Source organism: Pelobates fuscus, chromosome 7, assembly GCF_036172605.1.
Source record: "Pelobates fuscus isolate aPelFus1 chromosome 7, aPelFus1.pri, whole genome shotgun sequence".
Classification (NCBI taxonomy): Eukaryota; Metazoa; Chordata; class Amphibia; order Anura; family Pelobatidae; genus Pelobates; species Pelobates fuscus.
This window is the reverse complement of record NC_086323.1, coordinates 183,245,679-183,269,117: the sequence shown is the minus strand read 5'-3', so window position 1 is coordinate 183,269,117 and position 23,439 is coordinate 183,245,679. Positions and strand designations below refer to the sequence as shown.

At 42.8% G+C, this 23,439-nt stretch overlaps 1 protein-coding gene across 1 annotated transcript in view; it reads left to right on the top strand.

Annotated features, from left to right (window-relative positions):
- The window catches only part of NOTCH2 (notch receptor 2), a 295,351-nt gene that overhangs the window by 214,227 nt on the left and 57,685 nt on the right, over nucleotides 1-23,439 (top strand). Inside the window, exons 25-28 of the mRNA XM_063426954.1 lie at nucleotides 8,024-8,550; nucleotides 12,312-12,650; nucleotides 17,103-17,245; nucleotides 23,186-23,396. Coding sequence (XP_063283024.1) covers nucleotides 8,024-8,550; nucleotides 12,312-12,650; nucleotides 17,103-17,245; nucleotides 23,186-23,396 — 1,220 coding nt within the window. The remainder of the gene's footprint in view (nucleotides 1-8,023; nucleotides 8,551-12,311; nucleotides 12,651-17,102; nucleotides 17,246-23,185; nucleotides 23,397-23,439) is intronic.

Genomic DNA, 23,439 nt, shown 5'->3' with positions numbered 1-23,439 from the left:
GACCATGGGGCAAAAAAAAACAAAAAACAGACCAACAGAGATGCAGACGCCTGGCCCTGGCATAAAGTACTCTCACCCACCTTACACATAGCCTCCTCATAACAATTAGCCCTTTTTACAGGGCGTTTAGCCTGCACACAAGACAAACCTGATCATTATACATCATCATACACGAAAATGACAGATGTCTACCCCCTCACAACATCCTTGCCACATTCTGCATCACTAAACACAGATATGTACCTTTTAAAGTTGTGGTTTTCTGCCGACACCTTCAGTGCCTCAACCTATATGTGTTGACATATCACTGTTATGTTATTATCACTCATAAAATGGAAAAGTGTTTTTTATTGCATGTAAAACTACAATAAAATACAAATTTAAAAAAAAAATACAAATACAAAAAGAGAAGTCCTGCGCTTAAGCAGCAGGGACTACAACACACATCAGCCCCAATATATAGTAAAAACCAAAGAAAAGAAAATGTTACTTGCGCTTTCTCCTTAATCCCTATGTATATTTAGACAAATGGAGGTCATTTAGTTGCTCCAATGGCCATTGGAGGGATGCCCGCCTGCCAACGTCAAGGCAGACCCCCCTAAGCGGGTCCTAACACTGACCCTTCAGCCTGCTTCCTTGAGCTTCTGGCAAAGATATCTCTAATGAGACAGAAAGGGGTATTTTTTTATATACACCCCTTTACTTATTAACCCTTAATAGGGAACACATGGGATGGGTAGCAGCATTGTAACCAGGCTGTGTGATACAAAGTAAATACAAATACAAAAAGAGAAGTCCTGCGCTTAAGCAGCAAGGACTACAACACACATCAGCCCCAATATATAGTAAAAACCAAAGAAAAGAAAATGTTACTTGCGCTTTCTCCTTAATCCCTATGTATATTTAGACAAATGGAGGTCATTTAGTTGCTCCAATGGCCATTGGAGGGATGCCCGCCTGCCAACGTCAAGGCAGACCCCCCTAAGCGGGTCCTAACACTGACCCTTCAGCCTGCTTCCTTGAGCTTCTGGCAAAGATATCTCTAATGAGACAGAAAGGGGTATTTTTTATATACACCCCTTTACTTATTAACCCTTAATAGGGAACACATGGGATGGGTAGCAGCATTGTAACCAGGCTGTGTGATACAAAGTAAACACAAATACAAAAAGAGAAGTCCTGCGCTTAAGCAGCAGGGACTACAACACAAAAAAAATACACCTAACATTAAAATGATATACCGATCATTTCAGTGGACAAATGTCCAAAATCAAATACTCTTTTTCCTCACTGTACATATGAACCCCTATATTACCATAACAAACTACATCATCACTAAAAACTAGCCCCTGCATTACACATTAAACTGTATACTACACTAACACTAAACATGAACATCTATAGTACCCTAGCAATATTCACTGACACTTACACGACGGTGTGGGATTTTCATGCAGTTTCAGGCATTTGGCAGGAAGTTATTTTTATTTCTTAGCTTGCCATTGGCAGGGCTTCTTTGTTGGGATTGGTGCAAGGAGTTTAACACTGGCAGATGCAAAGATGGTCTGGCCCCTCTAGGGGGCGGTGTAACTGTGCAGACTGGTTCTTACAGGTGGGTTAAAGGAGCGTCAGCAGCCAGCACCTCTTCATGATACACATGGCTGGAGGCTGCCAGGATATAGCTTAATGTCATATCCTGATGGACAACACTCTGTGCATGGCAGAGAGAGCATGGGACAGGCTGCAGACCCAGTACTACACAGTCAATGTGTGAGTGTGTGTTAGTGGATGTATGTGTCAGTGTGCAGTATGTTTGTGTATGGGTCAGTGTATGTGTGTATGAGAAAGTTTAGCACAATTACATAATCACAACTACATACAGACAACACACACACACACTTCAGATACAGTCAGCACACACATTAAATACAGCACACATATGACATACAACCAACACACACCACACAGGTTACATACAGCCAGCACACACCACGCACAGTCAGCATTCAACCTCACACATGACACACAGGGATCAAAAAGGGAGAGATCGGGGGCGGGGCCTGACACCCAAGCAGAGCAGACCCACGTCTTGTGAGCTCCTGCTCCAGGCACAGATTTCAAGCACTTAACACCCGCAAATCCGCAGATCAGACAGCATAAACGTGATCAGAAGAACGGGAGCATCCCGGTGAACCCGCCAACACCAAGATTGTGAAGCTACCTACCGGATCGCCCGACTTCTGATCCTGCGGACTACAGGCGGACCGGGCCTGGGTGAGACGACCGCTCTCCTGATACCCTGGTCGGCTAAGCAGAGTAAGCAGACTGGTCTCTCCACCCCCCCCCCACCCCCCACCCCTCTGGACCGGTGGGGGGATATCCCGGTCCTTACCAAAGAATGCAACCATGAATACAAGGCATAACAAACTAAATTTACCATATAGACAAGTGGAGAGGGACAAAGCTAAAATGGCTGCCACACAAAGTTTCAAGCGGCATTCAACGCCCTGTGTGCTGCATTCTGGACCCAAATAGATGCCCGGCAGCAGCAACTCACACACACGGCAACCATTGCCACAGTGGCCCCCAGCGCCATGCAGACAGCCTGCTTCTCCCCTGGACTGAGAGCAAAGAGACACAAGCATCCGACACCACCTGCACCAGGGGTAAAGCCTGCTCGCAGAGCTCCCACACGGAGAAACCCTGCCAGACTGAAAACTCGCCGACCTCACCTACCTGCAAACAGCTTAAGCACCCAACGGAACATCAAAGACACAGCCTGACCGCAGTGATGAGGGTCTGTAAAGGCGGGAGCTGGTGGACAGCGACGAGATACACAGCCCATACTGGTCCTGAAGACCCTGACAACCGGCCACAGTGTGACTTGCTAGCGAAAGGCATTGGATGACCACAGGACTCAGAGCATAACACTAAGCCCACTAATAAGCACGCATAAACTGTAGCCAGGGGACTTCCTCTGGGTGATAATATCCTCATTTATCAGCATGCCTTTATCGCAAATGTTTTCATCTTTGTTTTTCTTTTGCTGTTCTCTGTGTCTTGAAACCAGCAATTATAACTCATACTAGGCAGCAGCTCAGATAGCTTGTTATTAAATAATCTCACAATGACCTACCTGCTAGCCGAACAACCTACATGTTTATTAAATGCTTATTGTATACACGTATGTCACAACTGCATGTTTTAAGCATCACACTCACATACCCACTCATGTCTATGCAACACACACTAACCACGTCTTAAGCCTTGCTATATACCCTAGACATGTTTGAACTCCGTTTGAAACTCCATGTGAACTAGCTAATACTAAAAAAAAAAATGTGTGCCGTGAACTACTTTGCCCTATATTTGCTCATATATGTATTTTGCCAATCTTGTACTTGCCGTTGGGGCATTGCTAGAGCTTGTGTTAACTATGTGCACCACAAAATTTTTTTTTTTTTTAAAGTGAAATAAAAAAGGGAGAGATCATGGAATAGCATAAGTAATTGACAAAACTCTGAATTTATGCTAAATAAATCCAAATTGCAAAACTGAGGCTAAAATAGCCATGTTGTGACTATAGCAGAGTTGGAGAATTTTTCTATATCAGCTATATTTGCCTCCATTTTTTCATTTGCAATTGTGACGGAACGCTGGCACTCCGACTGAGTACCTCCGCCAATCGATGCTCCTAGTGCACGCTGAGGACTCCAAGCACTCCAACCGACACCATCAGCACTGCAGACCCCACTTCCAGCAATACAGCTGCGCCGGGGTCTCGCCGTCTCCACCCACCCTGGATCCACCACCAGGATCCAGCTCTCAGTGGGTGACCCTCTCCTAAATTCAGAGAGCGTAGCAGGAACAAATCAAGCTCTTGCAAGAGCTGACTCTGGGGAGTATGCGATTATAGCAATCCCCAGAGTGTAGTTATCCCATCCCCCGAGCATGAGCCAAGGCTTCAAGAAAGGTTCAAGATGATCTGGTTTTAATGACCACACACTGGCTTTTATGCAAGTCCCCATGCAAGGGGACATCCCACAGGGTGGGACACAGTACAACCAATCACAGACAATACAAACAAAACACTCCCACAGTGACATCACAATCCCTCCTCTCTATCCTGGAGATAATTGGGAAGTAATCAAATTATCTCCCAGGACAGAGGCAAGACTCCATTAACCACATGGTTACAAAAAAACATAAAATTACACAATGTTACAATGACTACATAAAACATATACATGCAATATATCCCCAGATAGCTTAGATCTGAGTGCACATTATTATTGAATGGCGCTCAGATAACATACATACAATTCAGTTGCCATGGAGCCAAAGTCTTTTCCATAGTCTTTTGTTACATGAATAGGCTCCATGGCATAGCTATCTGGGGTAGCACTACTCACATACTGAAAGTCCCAAACACCCCGGGAGAAATACCCAAATAAACCTTATTGCAGGGTAAAATACAGCGATCAGCACAGGGCCCATAGTCGGAAGGCAGGAGGCTAGCAATTAGTCCTCTCCAGGCACAAGTGGCGAAGGGCACTTCGTCACAGCAATAGTTCAGAGTTTAGCAATGTTAGGCTGCAAAATTTTACATGGTTTGTAACCCTTAAGCTGTCATGGACTTATGCAGTTAACTTATCTTGCTTTCCTTTGTCACTTTGTGTGTTCACTGCAGAGAACAATTAATGCAGACCAGTCATGCTGAAGTTTAAGAAAGTAGTAGCCTTTTAATGCGTGTGAAATACAGCTTTCTTAGGGGTGTGTACAACAGAAAACAAAATCGTGCCATTTTTTGTATGTGCCAGTGTGTGTCAAGGTGTGTATATCTGTGTTTGTATGTGCCAGTGTGTGTGTGTGTGTGTGTATATTTGACACACAGATACACACACACACATACACATACACTGGCACATAGTGGCACACAGATACACACACCTTGACACACAGTGGTAGATACAAAAAATGGCACGATTTTGTTTTCTGTTGTACACACCCCTAAGAAAGCTGTATTTCACACGCATTAAAAGGCTACTACTTTCTTAAACTTCAGCATGACTGGTCTGCATTAATTGTTCTCCGCAGTGAATGCACAAAGTGACAAAGGAAATGTATCTGTGTGTCAAAGTGTGTGTATGTATGTATCTGTGTGTCAACGTGTGTGTATCTGTGTTTGTATGTGTCTGTGTATCAAGGTATCTGTGTTTGTATGTGCCAGTGTGTATGAATATGACACACAGATACACACACACTGGCAGATAGTGGCACACAGATGCACACACTGACACAGATACACACAGGTGTGTATATCTGTTTGTATGCGCCAGTGTGTGTATCTCTGTGTCAGTGTGTATCTGTCTGTGTGTATATGTATCTGACACACAGATACATACACACACTGGCACATAGTGGCACACAGATACACACTGACACACACCTTGTATGTACCAGTGTGTGTGTGTGTATGTGTGTATATTTGACACACAGATACACACACACACACAAACACACACTGGCACAGTGGCACACAGATACACACACTGACACACAGATACACACTCCTTGACACACAGTGTGTATCTGTGTGTGTGTGTGTGTGTGTGTGTGTGTGTATGTATCTGTGTGTCTGTGTATCTGTGTTTGTATGTGTCTGTGTATCAAGGTGTGTGTATCTGTGTTTGTATGTGCCACTGTGTATGAATCTGACATACAGATAGACACACCTTGACACACAGTGTGTATCTGTGTGTGTGTGTGTGTGTGTGTGTGTGTATCTGTGTTTGGCACATACAAACACAAATACCTTGATACACAGACACATACAAACACAGATACCTTGATACACAGACACATACAGTGTGTATGAATCTGACACACATATATACACACACACTGGCAGATAGTGGCACACAGATGCAGACATTGACACCGATACACACACCTTTACACACAGGTGTGTATATCTGTTTGTATGTGCCAGTGCATGTATCTCTGTGTCAGTGTGCGTGTGTGTGTGTGTGTATCTGACACACAGATACATACACATAGTGGCACAAAGATACACACTGACACACACCTTGTGTGTCAAGGTGTGTATATCTGTGCTTGTATGTGCCAGTGTGTGTGTATGTGTGTATATTTGACACATAGATACAAACAAACACACACACACACTGGCACATAGTGGCACACAGATACACACACCTTGATACACAGTGTGTGTGTGTGTATCTGTGTTTGTATGTGTCTGTGTATCAAGGTGTGTGTGTATCTGTGTTTGTATGTGCAAGTGTGTATGAATCTGACACACAAATACACACCTTGACACACAGTGTGTGTGTGTGTGTGTGTGTATGTATCTGTGTGTCAAGGTGTGTGTATCTGTTTGTATGTGTCTGTGTTTGCATGTGCCCGTGTGTATGAATCTGACACACAGATACACACACTGGCAGATAGTGGCACACAGATACATACACCTTGGCACACAGGTGTGTATATCTGTCTTTCTATGCGTCAGTGTGTGTATCTCTGTGTCAGTGTATCTGTGTGTATATGTATCTGACACACAGATACATACACACACTGGCACATAGTGGCACACAGATACACACTGACACACACCTTGACACACAGATACACACACTCAGATACACACTGACACACACATCTTAACTCACAAATACATATACACTCAGATACACACAGTGACATATACACACACTTGCACCCACATATACACACTGGCACATACACACACTGACACACTCAGATACACACACACACTGATACACACTGGCACATGCACACACACACACTTAGATACCCACACTTTCACTGACAAACACACGTACTATTTTACAGACACACCTAAAAACACATATACACATTCACTGACAAGAACAGATACATTCTCACTGACAAAACATACACTCACACACTCACTGACACACACATTCACTCTCACTGACAAACACACATACAAACTCCCTAACAGACACACATACAATTTTTTTTATTTTTTTTTTACATTTTACTCCACCCAGCCCTCTACCTTTAGGAGTGCTGGCATGGAGTCCCTGGGCTCCAGTGGGGCTGCTGAGTGGCTGGCATGCTGAGCATGCAGTCCCTGGGGATCTCCCTGCCAAGCTTCCTCGCGCGCCTCTTAGTGATGCCGGAGTGACGTCATATACTGCAGTGCCCGCGAGTGAGCTGAATAGGGAGATCACTGCTCCCTTGCCGCCTGTGGCCATTTTATTTTTAAACTTTTGGTGGAACCCCAACTGGTCTAGGGGAATATTCACTAAGCATTGCATAGGTAAAAAATGTATTCCCCATCAAGCAAATAGCCTTGTCAATGTCTAGGTCTCTTGGCAGTGGCCCCAATCTTTGTAATTGCAATTATTTTGTGCCCGAACAAGTAGATTTTTTTCAAAAATTCTACAGCCCTGCAGGAACAATAATCCTAATCAAAAAATATAATGTAATATGAAAGACACATAACAGTGCATAGTGTGTTATGGAAAAATAATGTCATCAGAAGATATAAACCACTCAAACACTCCTAGTTTATTATGACATCTGTAATAGAAGCACTATGCTGTACACATGGACATCAGACAGCTTTGATTCTCCAAAAATTATCTTAATTTAAAAAAAATAAATGTTATAAGCTTTTCAAGTTATTTAATATTTTTCTATACATTTTAAAATATTTGGAAAAAAAAAACCTGATTGAAAAATTTTACAAATATAATTTGCAATCAGACTGAAACCACTATATCTTACAGACTATCCATTTCACACTGTGGATTCAGTGCTGAGCCAGCTGACACGTGGATGCTTGTGTACCAACTTAATTATTTCAATGTAACAGTAAAATCAGCAAAGGAGCAGTGAGAATTTTCTGTGATGAATAATCCATAGAACAAATAAAGAGTAAAGCATTGAATTTGACTATTTTAGAATTGCTTAAATGTCATTTAAACATTACGATGTTTTTGTTTTCTTACAGGGATTTTTTGGATCAAAATGTCAGCACAACAACAACACATGCGGACAATATAAATGCAGAGCAGGAGAAAAATGCATCCAAACTCGTTCTGGCTTACAGTGTATCTGCCCCAGTGGACCAACTGGAATTATGTGTCATAACAATATGATCTGTGACAACCAGCCCTGTAAAAACAATGGCATTTGCCATATACAGGATCAGTTTCCATTTTATTGGTGTGAATGCCCAAAACTATTTATGGGGAAGTATTGTGAGATCTTCAATCCAACAAATCTATTACCCCAGGGTTGCCCAATTCCTGAATGTGCAAAGAAAAAAAAAGATAACTACTGTGATAAGGAATGTAATACGCATGAGTGTCTTTTTGATGGAGGGGATTGCTCTTTGACCATGGAAGATCCATGGGCCAACTGTTCATCTTCCCTAAGATGCTGGGAATATTTTAATGAACAATGTGATGAATTGTGTAACACTGCAGAGTGCCTCTTTGATAATTTTGAGTGCCAAGAAAAAGAACAAGTCTGCAGGTAAGAATTACTTTTCACTGAATATATTGTGAAAGTAATTTGAGTTTTTTTGTGAGTATGTAAAGGTTTATAAAAAAAAAACATTTATTAATTATATAGAGTACAGGGGCATGCTCTATGCACCCAAACCACTTAATTAAGCCGAAGGCGATTTGGTGCTTAGACTGATGCTTTAACCAAATATAATTAATCAACAGACACAACTATTTTAGATTCCTACCAGCAATAAAAATATATAAAAAGATGAGCTAACACAGAGTCTGGAATATAAGTAGGAACCAACAGGCTTACAGGTAATTTACAGGTGCCAAGAAGTCCTACTCCTAGTCCAAATGAAAGCAAAGAGAGCCAGAAGCACAAACAGCCTTACGCATTTCACACCTGCCAGTCTATATTCATAAACACTTTACTACTTTTGAGAAGGCTTCTCCATGTAATGGGACCAGCTTTCTTAATTTTAGTTTGATTTTTCCTAGTCCTGTTGAATTTAAACATGACATATAGACGTTATCATGATCAAAAGGTGGCTGCCATAGATAAGTCTTGAAAGGGTTACACAACCTTTTCTAAGTCTTGTAAATACCAAGGTAAGTCATTATTTTCAAATGTAGAAAATTTAGAACATTTATTCATTTTCCAAGATGATTTATGCAGAAATCAATATAGGTCATTTATGCTATAGATTGAATGTGTGGGAAAGCTTTGCTCTTTTCCAGGTGGAAGGGGTGTGTCATCAGTTGTTGTCCACTCACTTTTTTCTTTCAGCTTTTGAAAACTCCACTTTTTTAAATTCACATGACTCCTTCAGCTTCTGCAGCTCCTCATTTTTTCAAATGACTTTTATTACAGTGCTTTCACGCAGTCTGGTTGAGTCTTGAGGGATGGCTATGCCTGCTACTTTTGCAGGCACAGGTGGTAGAAGATGAAAAGGCCCTAATGGATGGTCAATTGATGATCCATTCACTCATTTACCTTGAGAAGGGCTTTACTTAATATTTTTGGAAAAGCTTTTTAAATAATTTAATATTTTTGGATAAACTTTTAAACTTTTTAAACTTTTAAACTTTTTTCCAAGTCATTAAAATATCAAAAGAATATCATATGTAAAAACATGAATATATCAAAATATTAACTAAATATATAAATATTTTTTATAGTACTTTTCATTTTAAGGTTATCCAAAAATAAGAAAACCTATCCAAAAATATTAAATTGAGACCTTATTTTGACAACTCAGAATTGGCACTACAAAAATGCCTGGTATGGTTTAGCCATTAAACTAGGCAAGTAAGCAATATTGTTATAGACGATTTTGCATTGCAGCACACTCGTATGTGCCTTTTTCCTGTCCTCCTGGCTTGTGCAAATCTGTTTACTGAATATTTTCCATGGACAATACTTTACTTAAGTGAACCAAACCCCAAGATGAAGATCATACTAGCCAAACTAATTTTTGCAGCTCCTCTTTTGGTTTTAGTCAGTGATTATTAGGATAGCTGGGATTGTTTACCAATATAATACAAATGTGGAGTTACAAAGCTGAAAAGAGGGGGGCGAGGCCGGGCCACCAAGCGGCATGGCAGCAAAGCAACGTGGCTCCGGGCCCGAGCCCCGAAAAACATCACAAAACCCAAATATAATCTGCCCCAAAGCAGGATTGCTTGCAGTAGAGCTATGAGGATTCACCCAGGCTTCCACACGACACCAGACTGTGGCCGAAAATATACAGAGAATACAGAGAAAGATGCACCCGGCCTACATATCATTTCAGGCCTGAACATGCTGCTGCCCGAGAGCTGACACCTGATTACCTGACTGGGTGAACAAGCATGCGGGTTCCATGAACTTTGATAAGGGCGCACACAGCAGTGCGGCCCGCCCCGCCCCCCCCTCTCCCCCTGGCCGGTGGGGGTAATCTGGGCCACATGGAGGCCGCACGCCCCGGTTCGGAGAACGCCACCTGGGGAACACGCGGATCTCCTATACAGGCACAGGCCGCCTAAACGTAGCCCGCCTGAAACTGCACCCGGAATCAAGGGACACGCTACAGGACCAGTACTTACCTTGGGACCATCTCCTTGCCCCTGGTTGGACTGCCCGCTTTCACCAAGGGGGACTGTCATGAGCGGCCCGCATGGGCCCTGGCAGGGCCGGGCGCCGGACGGATCCTCCGTGCTGTGACCTTGACCGCTGGAGAGGTGGGTGCCCGGGCCTCTGGGTTTGAGGGGTCCCCGGAGAGTCCAGTCCCCGGCAGGGAAGGACTGTGCCGCCCCCCCGGCAGACCGGTGGTCGTGGGGGGTGGACACCGGCCTCAAGCATGTGGCCAGCACCGGGCGAGACGTAGGAACACACACCTCAAGGGACCCACGTGGAGCTGGGGAGGTGCAGGGAGCAGACCAGAGGACTTTTGTGGTGGGGTCCAACAGACAGGCTCCTGAGTGCCCACGGAACTGTGGGGGACCCGACCAGTGAGCGGAGATCAGCATGGGGGGAGGGAAGGAGGCCTAGCACCCCAGGGACAGTGTGCTAGCAGTGCCATGAGAGCTCCCCCCCCCCCCCCAGACAGCCATGAGGATTGAAAGGGTCACCTTGTCGTTTTATAGTTCACATCTTCATCTCTAAGTTTGCATTTACTGTTTAAGTGGTTCATATTAATATGCAAATTGGTAAACATAAATATGCATGTCCTCACAGAATGCAAGGAATGTTAGCCAAATTTTATAGTTATTATAGCACTAAGTATTTTTAAGCATACGCATGCTAAAGTCCGACACACTCGCGAGCCCTAAGCTGACCGGAACCCAGCCAGCAGGGACCCAACGCTATGTTCTTATTCATAACCAAATTATTTTCAGATTGTGTATGCATACTTCATCTAGCTGAAATTTTGCAGGGTGGTACAGATTGACAAGCACCTGACCTGACAGCAGGGACAAGATGATATGATACTAGTCACTAGTATGGGCTTCTACTGTTTTCATACTGCCTACTTAACTGCCTAATTACTGCATTGTATGTCACAACGCCTAAGCGACCACACAAACTCACACAAAGCACCAACACAAACCAGCTACCATACAACACTTGCATAAACCAACTAAATCAAAGTGAATACACCAACCAGCTAACACAAACCAATGGCAAAAAACAGCTAACATAAGGTAACTACTTAGACAGCTAACACAAAGCAAATACATAACCCGCTAACACAAAGCACTCACACAAACCAGTCAACACAAAACACTTGCTTAAACCAGTTACCACAAAGCAATTATATAAAACCAGTTACCATAAACTAACTGCGTAGACTGGCAAACATAATGCAAATACATACATCAGTCAACACAAGATAATTACATACACTCAAACCTGAATCACATCAGACAACATAAACACAAGATCAGGAAACCAGCATAGCAAGGGTTACAAAACATACATGACCAAATATGAATCTATGTGCTGTAAAACTGATGACTCGATTTAAATGCCTCTGCGCAGGCAACAGCCTGAATACTTATACATGTACTGATAACTATGCCTCTGCGCAGGCGCCTACCCGCTTGGACACAAATAAGATTGCACTGAAACCTATGTTCCGAAAAAAGAATTCTGAAAAAATTAAAAATAAAAGCAAAAAAAACTCACACTTTTTGCCACCTAAAAATCTTTTGCTTTTCTATAAACTAACTTTCAGAATTTGTCTGTTTTTCCTATACATGCAGAATGATAGTATATTTCTTAAAATGCTGTCCTCTTTACAGATATGACAAGTACTGTGCCGATCATTATGCTGATGGACGGTGTGATCAAGGTTGCAACACAAAGGAATGTGGCTGGGATGGGCTTGATTGCTCCACAGATCAACCAGAGAACCTTGCTGATGGTACCCTTGCTATTGTAGTATTGATGTCCCCGGACGAACTGCTAAGAAATGCTCGTAATTTTCTCAGATCTTTGGGGAACATCCTTCATACAAATCTGAAAATAAAGAAAAATCCTGATGGAAGTCCAATGGTCTACCCATATTATAGGGAAAAGTCTACTGAATCACATTTTAATAGATCTCGTGTTGCAAGAGAACTTGAAAAAGAAGCAATTGGGTGAGTAAATGTATGTCTCAGTCACTTATTTCCCAGTTCTAGCTAATACAGTATGCATTCATATTACAGACCTCTAGAATAAGGTAATACGAATTAAAAAAAAAAAAAACTTGTTTACTTAAATTTGGCACAGTGAATAGAAAATAAAAGGGTTTTCAAATTAATATTTTAGCTCAAATATTATAACATTCTTTAATGGCTACTCAATGCATGCAGAAAAATTAGCCAAATTTCAAAACAAAATATAGAAAATGTATCAACAGCAGAAAAGCCATTGAGGATTATTTGAAGAATTTAAATGAACAACTTCTAGTTAATTTAATAGGAAAACCTAGCCTGCCATACATACTACCACCTCCATATTCTTATATAAAATGTACATTGCCACAAAGACTATTGGAATGCACGTATACATCATGGGCATCCATGTATCTATGGATTTAATAGAGATCCAAATCATCACTAGACCACTAGCAACGGGTAAGGAATAAGTGAACTTTCAGCTTTTAGTGTGACCAGGTGTCAGAGTTGTAAAGTTATGAATAGTGATATAAAGGCTTTCCAGATGCTGATTCTCTGCCAATAGGCTGATTTGTTCCAAGTTGTTTATAGAATGAAGTTAAATTGCTTCTTAAAGGGACACTATAGTCAACATATAAAAGCAAGAAAGACAGGTCCCCCAGCTTTCTTTCTTTTATATGAACTTGCCATAAAAAAAAAAAAAATCCAAGTAAGTTTTAATAATAAAACTTACCTCCATTCCAGCGCCGAGCTCCCCGCTAGGCCACGCCCCCCAAAATGACTAAATCGCAGGGCCCATCAGGACGCTTCTGCTTTAGAAGCGTCATCGCGATGTGGTGCGCATGCGCGTTTGCACAGAAACACTATATATAGAGATCTCATTCAAACACACAAGTAAAAAATTAGACACACACTCTTTCTCCATCCATATCCATCCATCCACATCATCCATATCCATCCACATCATCCATATCCATGCCCATCATCCAAATTCATTCCCATCATCCATATCCATCCCCATCATCAATCCATCCCCATCATCCATATCCATCCAGTCACCCACTCACCCTCAGTCACCCACCCACACTCACTAAATAAGTTTACTTACAGTTTGAATCCTCCCCTCCTCCTCAGTCTCCGGTCTTCAGCTTGTTCGCTCAAGCTACTCGTGCACCAGTGGCGCACATACCAGGGTCGCAGGGGTCGCAGCTGCGACCGGGCCTGGTCCACCAGGGGGCACGGCCAACCTGCGACCCAGTATGCACGCCAGTGGCAGTGTGGCCACATTTTGCCAGCCTCTTCTCCTGGGGGGCCCAGGAGCTGGCTACCTCAGGGCCCCCCGAGGCTGGCAGTGGCTTCAGTTTGCCGGCGGGGCTGCTGGGAGCACTCTCCCCTGAGCACTCTCTGCCCAGCTCCCTCCCGCTGCTTACTGATGCCAGGGCCGGAATATGACGTCATATTCCGGCTCCGGCATCAGTAAGCAGCGCAAGAATGCTGGGCTGAGAGCACTCAGGGGAAAATGCTCCCTCCCTCCCTCCCTTGCGCGCGCCCAGTAGCCCGGCTGGCAGCCCAGCAGGACCCCAGCAGGGACAGCAGGAATCCCCACAGCACTCCCAAAGGTAGGGAGGCTGGGGGATTAAATACAATTTAAAAAAAATATGTGAGTGTGTATGTGTGTTAGTGTGTGTGTGTGTGTCTTTTTAAGTGTGTTAGTGAGTGTTACTGTGTGTGTGTCACTGAGTGTGTTTGTGTGTCTGTTATTGAGTGTGTGTCTGTTAGTGTATGTGTGTTTGTCAGTGAGAGTGTATGTTTTGTAAGTGAGTGTGTATGTGTGTCTGTCTGTCAGTAAATGTGTGTGTCTGTTAGCTAGTGTGTATGCGTCTGTTCGTGAGAGAGTGTGTGTGTGTGTAGTTAAAACCTCTATAGCACTTACCTTTTTCCAGCGCCGGGCTCCCTTGGCACTGGGGATCTCTCCGCCCCGATCCGCCTCTCAGCTCGGGAATGCGCCTGTGCGCATTCAAACCGCCCATAGGAAAGCATTACTCAATGCTTTCCTATGGACGTCCAGCGGAATCACGGAAGCGCCTCTAGCGGCTGTCAGTGAGACAGCTACTAGAGGCTGGATTAACCCTCAGTGAAACATAGCAGTTTCTCTGAAACTGCTATGTTTTTAGCTCCGGGTTAACACTAGAGGGACCTGGCACCCTGACCACTTCATTGTGCTGAAGTGATCTGAGTGCCTATAGTGGTCCTTTAAGTGTATCTGCATGCACTGGCGGCACACCGCGGTCGCAAGGGTCGGAGCCCTGCAACCAGGTGCCCGCCGCCATGTGTAGCGGCACTGGCCCGCGCAGAGTAAGTGCGCGGGGGGGAGGGGCACAGATCAATTTTCGCACTGGGGCCCCATGGATCTTGTGTACGCCAGAGCTGCCCTGAGCTCTGCTGACAGCAGATCTGAGTGGATTGACTGGAGGTGTCCCTAGCTTTGAATGTAAACACTGTATTTTCTCAGAAAATACAGTGTTTACATGAGAAAGGCTGCAGAGAGCTATAGTTCTCACCTGAACAACCTCATTAAGCTGAAGTTGTTCAGGTGACTATAGTGTACCTTTAATATAGTTGAAGTCTTTATTGCTGTATGTTAGCAAATGAAACATAGCATTCAGTTGCAAGATGGAGACTTTGACTTATAACTAGATGTTGTAAGATGTAAAATGGATGTAAACAAATGCAACAAAGGTATGAGTGAATACTTAATACTTATTAGCAGGATTTACTATACAATTACCTATATTCAATAGAACTGTGAGTTCCCAGAATCTTGCCTCTGGGAGACTTGATAAGCAATCATTACACCATTAAAATTATATTACAATGTCATGTCTTGACAGGAAGAGCCTAATTATGTTGTAAATAAAACTAAAACCAGACAATCGGCTTTACTTTAATTTATTGAGCTTATTTTCACTGCAATAACATACTTATTAAGGGGGGTACTACTTCCGATACTCGCTGAGTTTTCTGATCTTGTCTACTGGGCCATATCCACACCATTCATAGTGGGAAATATTTTTTTTTCTGCTGCTGGGAATACAAAGGGCACAATCAGTTTCCTGTGCATAGAGTGTAAAAATCTGTTAGTCAACCATCAAATAACTCTATATAAGTACCACAATGCACAGAGTATATTTCATAAGATTTGGCACTCTCAAGCACCCAAACTAGAACTGTCCTTGTTAGCCTCTCCTCTCTATCCGGTGACATACAACTCCATCTTCCCAAAGGGACTGCTTGGGGACTAGCTTCCCCTAATCAGGCACGTGCTCAAAGATAAATTTACCTATGGAAGAATTGCATAGCGACAGCATCAAGACCTTTATGCTCCAATTTCTGTATAGACAATTGCTTGAATTTTTTATCTCTATCCATCAAAGACCCCTTGTTTTAAGAGATCCCACAGCGTTCATAGCCATGTGTTCTAACAACGACTCTTTGAAGCTGAAGATAACCACCCTATATGGGATGATATTAAATCAGAGGAAGCAAATTTTATGGGAAAGTCAGAGGTGACCTTTACCCCAGAGCCATGGCGAATCTGTCATCTGACGCAGCATTGCGCGACAGGAATACAGGATACAGCCTACAAATGTTTGCCTATTTGGTACAAAACACCCCAACTCTTACACACTATCGTGTGTAAGGCAGGGGGTGGGGACTTCCCTCTATCTGGGGTTGGGCTGCCCTTCGATCCACACCTTTTGGAGGTCTAACCACACAATAATTCAGAGCTTTATGGATGATCCACCCCTGTTGAAGGATATAAAATCCTGTTACATCATGCTAAACACCGCTGCTCACTGTATACTCTATAACTATTAGGATTCTTAATGTGACCAAGAGACTAATACCCTTGATCTAGAGACACCACCCCGTGCCCCCGACCTGTGGTTCCGTTATCTTCCAGGTAGATGGAGATCCCAGGTATATGTATATGTATCTGGACCACAGAATCTGCTGACTTTCAGATGCTTTTACAATGAACAGATGAGTAGCAATGAGGAAGGGAAGGGAGGGAGGCTGTTAAATACTCATGACTGAGTCAGTAATGAAAGACAGATACAATGTGTATGAAGGAGACCTGGGGAATGGGAAGGACACATTGAATCAGACAACCTATTCCCTCTTCCATGACTACTTGGAACTATGACTCAACTCATGCTTTCATATCACACCTCACAGTATCTAAACCCTTGGCTTTCTATGTAAGAAGGATTCCTCATGCACTTTAATACTTTCCTTTTTCTTTCCTTTTTATTATGACATTGGTCTTATCACTTGATAATTTTGAGTATAAGCTGAATGAAAAGTGTGAAAAGTGTGAGTGAAACCTGAATGCTAGATTCTAATATTCCTTTTTGCGTTTTGTTTTAGGTCAAGGGTTTCTCTAGAGCTTGACAACCAGTGCTGTGTACAGGATTCCAATCAATGTTTTAAAAGTACAGATTCTGCTGCCGCGCTCTTGGCTGCCCATGCTATCCAGGGCACTCTCACTTATCCCTTGGTCTCTGTGGAAAGTATGTAACATTTTATATAGAGAAAGAACATATTGTATTGTAGTAATTGTAACTTTTATGTATAATGAATGGTAAAGCTGACATCACCTAAGGAAAAAAAACTTCTTGCCATACCGGAGTGCATATATTTAATGGTGCTAAATGTTGAGAGACATTCTATTTTCTAGTTTCAATGGTGATTGCTCTTTTAGCACTCTGCCCCAGAATACAACCTCTGCTTGTCTTTTTACATCTCCAACTAAATAGTGTGCTTTTTAAATGGTTTAGACAATATATTAAATGTGTATGAACCTTTAAAAAAACTAAATTATATGTATATATATATACACAGTCATAGTAAAAAGAAAGTACACCCTTTTTGAATTCTATGGTTTTACATATCAGGACACAATGACAATCATCTGTTCCTTAGCAGGTCAAAAATTTTACGATCTCAGATGAACAAAAACACATGACATATTACACTGTGTCATGATTTATTTAAAGGACCACTATTCAGCTTAATGAAGTGGTCTGGGTGCCAGGTCCAGCTAGGATTAACCCTTTTTTCTATAAACATAGCAGTTTCAGAGAAACTGCTATGTATATAATAGGGTTAATCCAGCCTCTAGTGGCTGTCTCATTGACAGCCGCTAGAGGCGCTTCCGCGCTTCTCACTGTGATTTTCACAGTGAGAAGACACCAGCGTCCATAGGAAAGCATTGAGAATGCTTTCCTATGGACTGGCTGAATGTGCTGCTAGTGCCGCGCATGCGCATTCAGGCGAGAAGGAAGAGAGTCCCCCGCCCGGCACTGGAGAAAGAGGTAAGTTTAACCCCTTCCACCTCCTACAGCCTGACGGGAGGGGGACCCTGAGGGTGGGGGCACCCTCAGGGCACTATAGTGCCAGGAAAACAAGTATGTTTTCCTGGCACTATAGTGGTCCTTTAACAAAAATAGAGACAAAATTTAAATGTAGTACACCCTTACTACTTCCAAAAGAATTTAGAGGCTAAGTAGCAGCTGCTAATCAAATGCCCTTGATTAATTGATCATCAGCAAGTGTGATCACCTCTATAAAAGCCAAAGTTTTAGCAGCTGGTCTGAGCATTCAGTGGTGTGTTAACACAATGCTAAGGAGGAAAGCAACCATACGGTCTCAGAAGCAACATAACAAATCGGGCAAATCTCAATGTGAAAAAGAGGAAACTCAAGCCTTATAGTTAACTCAGTAACTTTAGAAAACACCATAAAACCTGTACATGGGGGGTGGGGGGAGGTACTGTTATACTCTGGAGACAAATATTAGTGTTTCAAAATACAAAAACGTAACACAACATATCACAACGTATCACAAACGTATTTATCGACACTCCAAAAATAAAGAATAAAAAAAATAAAATTTAAAAAGAGGAAATCAATAGTTTTCTTTGTATATATAAGTGCAAAGGTAATACCTTATTACACTTTTTAGAGCAGACAGACTGTTCTGAGGGAGCCCCTCTTTTTTCTTTCCGTTATTCAGCCTGATGCATAGTTTTTTTTTTTTTTATAAAATGTACTTAGTTTTTCACCCATGGCTTCTCCATTTTGGCTTTATTTATTTTTTAATAAATGTTTGTTTCAAGCCACACATCCAAGCACTCTGGATAGGAGAGTCGGGACTGTTACTCCCCTGCTCTCATACCCAAGCATACAGTGATCTCACAACCCCATGATGAGTGCTGTCACGGTCTGTCATAGAGAATCATTTCATGCAATTAATCTCTGTTGCATAATCATAGGTGCATGGTGGTGAGTGTCGTACTTGCACCTACATTCCCCAATGATTCCTTATGAGGAGCATTGGATTGGACCGTCATCCAGGAGGAATTGGCAAACATGCATTTATTTTCCTTTAAGAAGCAAAATTTGATGTTCTGAGGTGAAGGAAAAGAAGCAGAAAATGTATGGATGTGTCTTAGCAACAGAATGCCGGATTGTGGGAAATTTAATGTGTAGTACTCATCAGAAAATGTAGGGGTTCTACCTGAATGAATGTCTTTTTTATAAAAATTTAAAACTCCACAATGCTCACATGACATCAGTATGTTAAGGCCTTTCACATTAAGTGAAAAAAAACAACAAAAAATAGAAAACAATTAAGTCTCGTAGAAAAGTATCCGTACCATACCTTCAGTGGTGTGTTAACACAATGCTAAGGAGGAAAGCAACCATACGGTCTCAGAAGCAACATAACAAATCGGGCAAATTTCAATGTGAAAAAGAGGAAACTCAAGCCTTATAGTTAACTCAGTAACTTTAGAAAACACCATAAAACCTGTACATGGGGGGTGGGGGGAGGTACTGTTATACTCTGGAGACAAATATTAGTGTTTCAAAATACAAAAACGTAACACAACATATCACAACGTATCACAAACGTATTTATCGACACTCCAAAAATAAAGAATAAAAAAAATAAAATTTAAAAAGAGGAAATCAATAGTTTTCTTTGTATATATAAGTGCAAAGGTAATACCTTATTACACTTTTTAGAGCAGACAGACTGTTCTGAGGGAGCCCCCTCCCTTCAGGTTTGCTGCCTCTTTTTTCTTTCCGTTATTCAGCCTGATGCATAGTTTTTTTTTTTTTTATAAAATGTACTTAGTTTTTCACACATGGCTTCTCCATTTTGGCTTTATTTATTTTTTAATAAATGTTTGTTTCAAGCCACACATCCAAGCACTCTGGATAGGAGAGTCGGGACTGTTACTCCCCTGCTCTCATACCCAAGCATACAGTGATCTCACAACCCCATGATGAGTGCTGTCACGGTCTGTCATAGAGAATCATTTCATGCAATTAATCTCTGTTGCATAATCATAGGTGCATGGTGGTGAGTGTCGTACTTGCACCTACATTCCCCAATGATTCCTTATGAGGAGCATTGGATTGGACCGTCATCCAGGAGGAATTGGCAAACATGCATTTATTTTCCTTTAAGAAGCAAAATTTGATGTTCTGAGGTGAAGGAAAAGAAGCAGAAAATGTATGGATGTGTCTTAGCAACAGAATGCCGGATTGTGGGAAATTTAATGTGTAGTACTCATCAGAAAATGTAGGGGTTCTACCTGAATGAATGTCTTTTTTATAAAAAATGAAAACTCCACAATGCTCACATGACATCAGTATGTTAAGGCCTTTCACATTAAGTGAAAAAAAACCAACAAAAAACAGAAAACAATTAAGTCTCGTAGAAAAGTATCCGTACCATACCTTTAGGAGCAACAAAAAATGGTAGAAGATAAAGATGGAAAGAGAGATAAAGTGTAAAGAAGAAAACATGATGGGTGGGGAGATGGAATGGAGGAGCAGTGCCATCTTAACGACATTATGGGCCCCGGGCAAAGCAGTGCACTGGGGCCCTGCCTACACACAACTCACAGGAATAAAAATGTAAATTATAGCTAAAATTAAGCTTACATTTATTAGTACCTCCAACAAATGCAATACATACATACAATACATACACACCGTCTGCTGAATACAGTCACAGACTGCTGAACACATTCACACACAGACTGACGAATATATACACACCGACTGCTGAATAAATCCGCACACAGACTGATAAATACCCACACAGACTGCTAAATACACACAGACTGCTGAATATAAACACACAGTCCACTGAATGCACACACAAACATAAACACACACAGACTGCTGGATACACACAGACTGCTGAATACACACACACACCAGGGCCGGCGCGTCCATAAGGCGGCTCAGGCGGGCCGCCTTAGGGCGCACCGGCTCCGGGGGCGCAAGATTTCAGTGACTGGCAGGAGGGAAGCTCTCCCTCCTGCCAGGCCACCATCTCGACCCCCGGCGCGGCGTGCGGCAGTGCTGAGATCAGGCGCGGCGAGGGAGCTCTAACCTCTCTGCTCTGCTCCCTCGCGCGCTGTCTGCTGATGCCGTGGGAGCCGGAATATGGCATCATAATCCGGCTCCCGCGGTATCAGCAGACAGCGCGCGAGGGAGCAGAGCGGTGAGATTAGAGCTCCCTCGCCGCGTCTGATCTCAGCACTGCCACACACCGCCTTGCAGCCCCACTGGACCTCATCCACACCAGCTCTCCAGGTAGGGAGGCTGGGTGGAAAATGTTAATTTATTAAAATAATTAGTGAGTGTATGTGATGTGTGTGTGAGTGTATGTGTGTCTGTGAGTGAGTGTGTGTGTGACTGTGTGTTAGTGCATGTGTGTCTGTGAGTGAGTGTATGTGTGTCTGTGAGTGAGTGTATGTGTGTCTGTGAGTGAGTGTATGTGTGTCTGTGAGTGAGTGAGTGAGTATGTGTGTCTGTGAATGAGTGAGTGTGTGTGAGTGTCTGTGTGTCAGTGAGTGAGTGTGTGAGTGTCTGTGTGTGTCGGTGAGTGAGTGTATGTGTGTCTGTGAGTGTGTATGTGTGTCTCTGTGTGAGTGAGTGCCTGTGTGTCTGTGAGTGACTGTGTGTGAGTGTATGTGTGTCTGTGAGTGACTGCATGTGTGTCTGAGTGACTGTCTGTGAGTGACTGTGAGTGTGTGAGTGTGTGAATGTGTGTGTGAGTGACTGTCTGTGAGTGTGTGTGTGTGTGTGTGTGTGTGATTATATGAGTGTGTGTGTCTGTGAGTGATTGTATGAGTGTTGCATGTGAGTGTATGAGTGTGTCAGTGTATGTGTGTGTCTGTCAGTGTGTGTTTGTGAGTCTCTGTCAAATCAGTGAGAGTATCTTTGTCGTTGAGTCTGTGTGTGACTATCAGTGTGTCTGTCAATGAGTGTCAATCAGTGTGTATGTGTTAATGAATGTGTGTCAGATCAGTGAGTCTGTGTGTTTGTCATTGAGTGTGTGTAACTGTCAGAAGAACACTAAGGGACAGGGAAGGGAGGGGACCAATAATGGATGGGGAGAGGGGCTGGTTAAGAGGCACATAGGTGAAGATGTTATTTTGGGGGGGGGTGGAAAAATACATCTTCGCCTATGTACCCAAAAATCCTTGCACCGGCCCTGACACACACACACTGCTGAATACACACACAGACGGACTGATGAATACACAGACGGACTGATGAATACACATACAGACAGAATGCTGAATATATTCACACACAGTCTGCTAAATACACACACAGATTGTTGAATACACACACACACACACAGAGACTGCTGAATACATACAAACTGCTGACTACACACACACTGCATTGAGGGGTCCAGTGTATGTGGTGTGTGTGGTGCTGTGTTTGGGGAGGGGGTGCCGTGTGTGGGGATGGGGGTGCTGTGTGTGGGGATGGGGGTGCTGTGTGTGTGTGTGTTGCAGTTTTTTTTTTTTTTTAATACTGCTATACATTAATAAAGTCTTCCCTGGTGGTCCAGTGGTGAGTTATGTGTAGCCTGTAGCTTGTCTGGCTGCAGGCTTTCTCCTGTCCTCCCGTGCACAGAATGCTGTGTGGAGCGTTGCCATGGTAACGTGCGGCAATGCTCCACACAGCCTCCCTCCTGGTCCTACCGCCCTCTCTCTCCCACTAACGAAGGGCCTTTCTATATAATGGCTCTGATCTCCTCACCGGCCCGAGAGGGCCCACGGCCAGACAACAGGGCCAGCTCTCCATGGGCCGGCAAGGGAGATCAAATTTTAGAGAAGTAACAGTTCCCATTTAAGAATAATATCTGTTTATGGATCTAAAACTGATATATAGTGAGTACAATTATACAAAAAATCTGCATTAGAAAAGTGATCAGAAGCTGCTTTTGCAAACTTCAAAAGGTTTGAGCAAGAAATTAGATTTGAGCTAGAAACACTGCTGTGCACTTTGGGTAAGGGAGCGACCACCATTTACAGATCCTCCACAGAATCCTGGTGGGAATATTTATATCCATTTTAGTTTTGTTAATGCTTCATCCGTTTCATTTTTAAGGTTTATCTTTTTCAATTGCAGGTGTAATCACACAGCCGTCAACTCCAACATTAATGTACATATTACCTATAGTGTTCGTTATCATTATTGTTATTCTACTATTGGTGGTTTTGCTGGCAAAGAAACGTCAAAAACATGGCACTTTATGGTTCCCAGAAGGATTCATTATGCGCAAAGACACTAGTAACCAAAAACGCAGAGAGCCTGTTGGACAGGATGCTGTTGGAATGAAGTAAGTTAAAGCAGCCTCTTTTTTGTGTGTGTTCTATTACTTT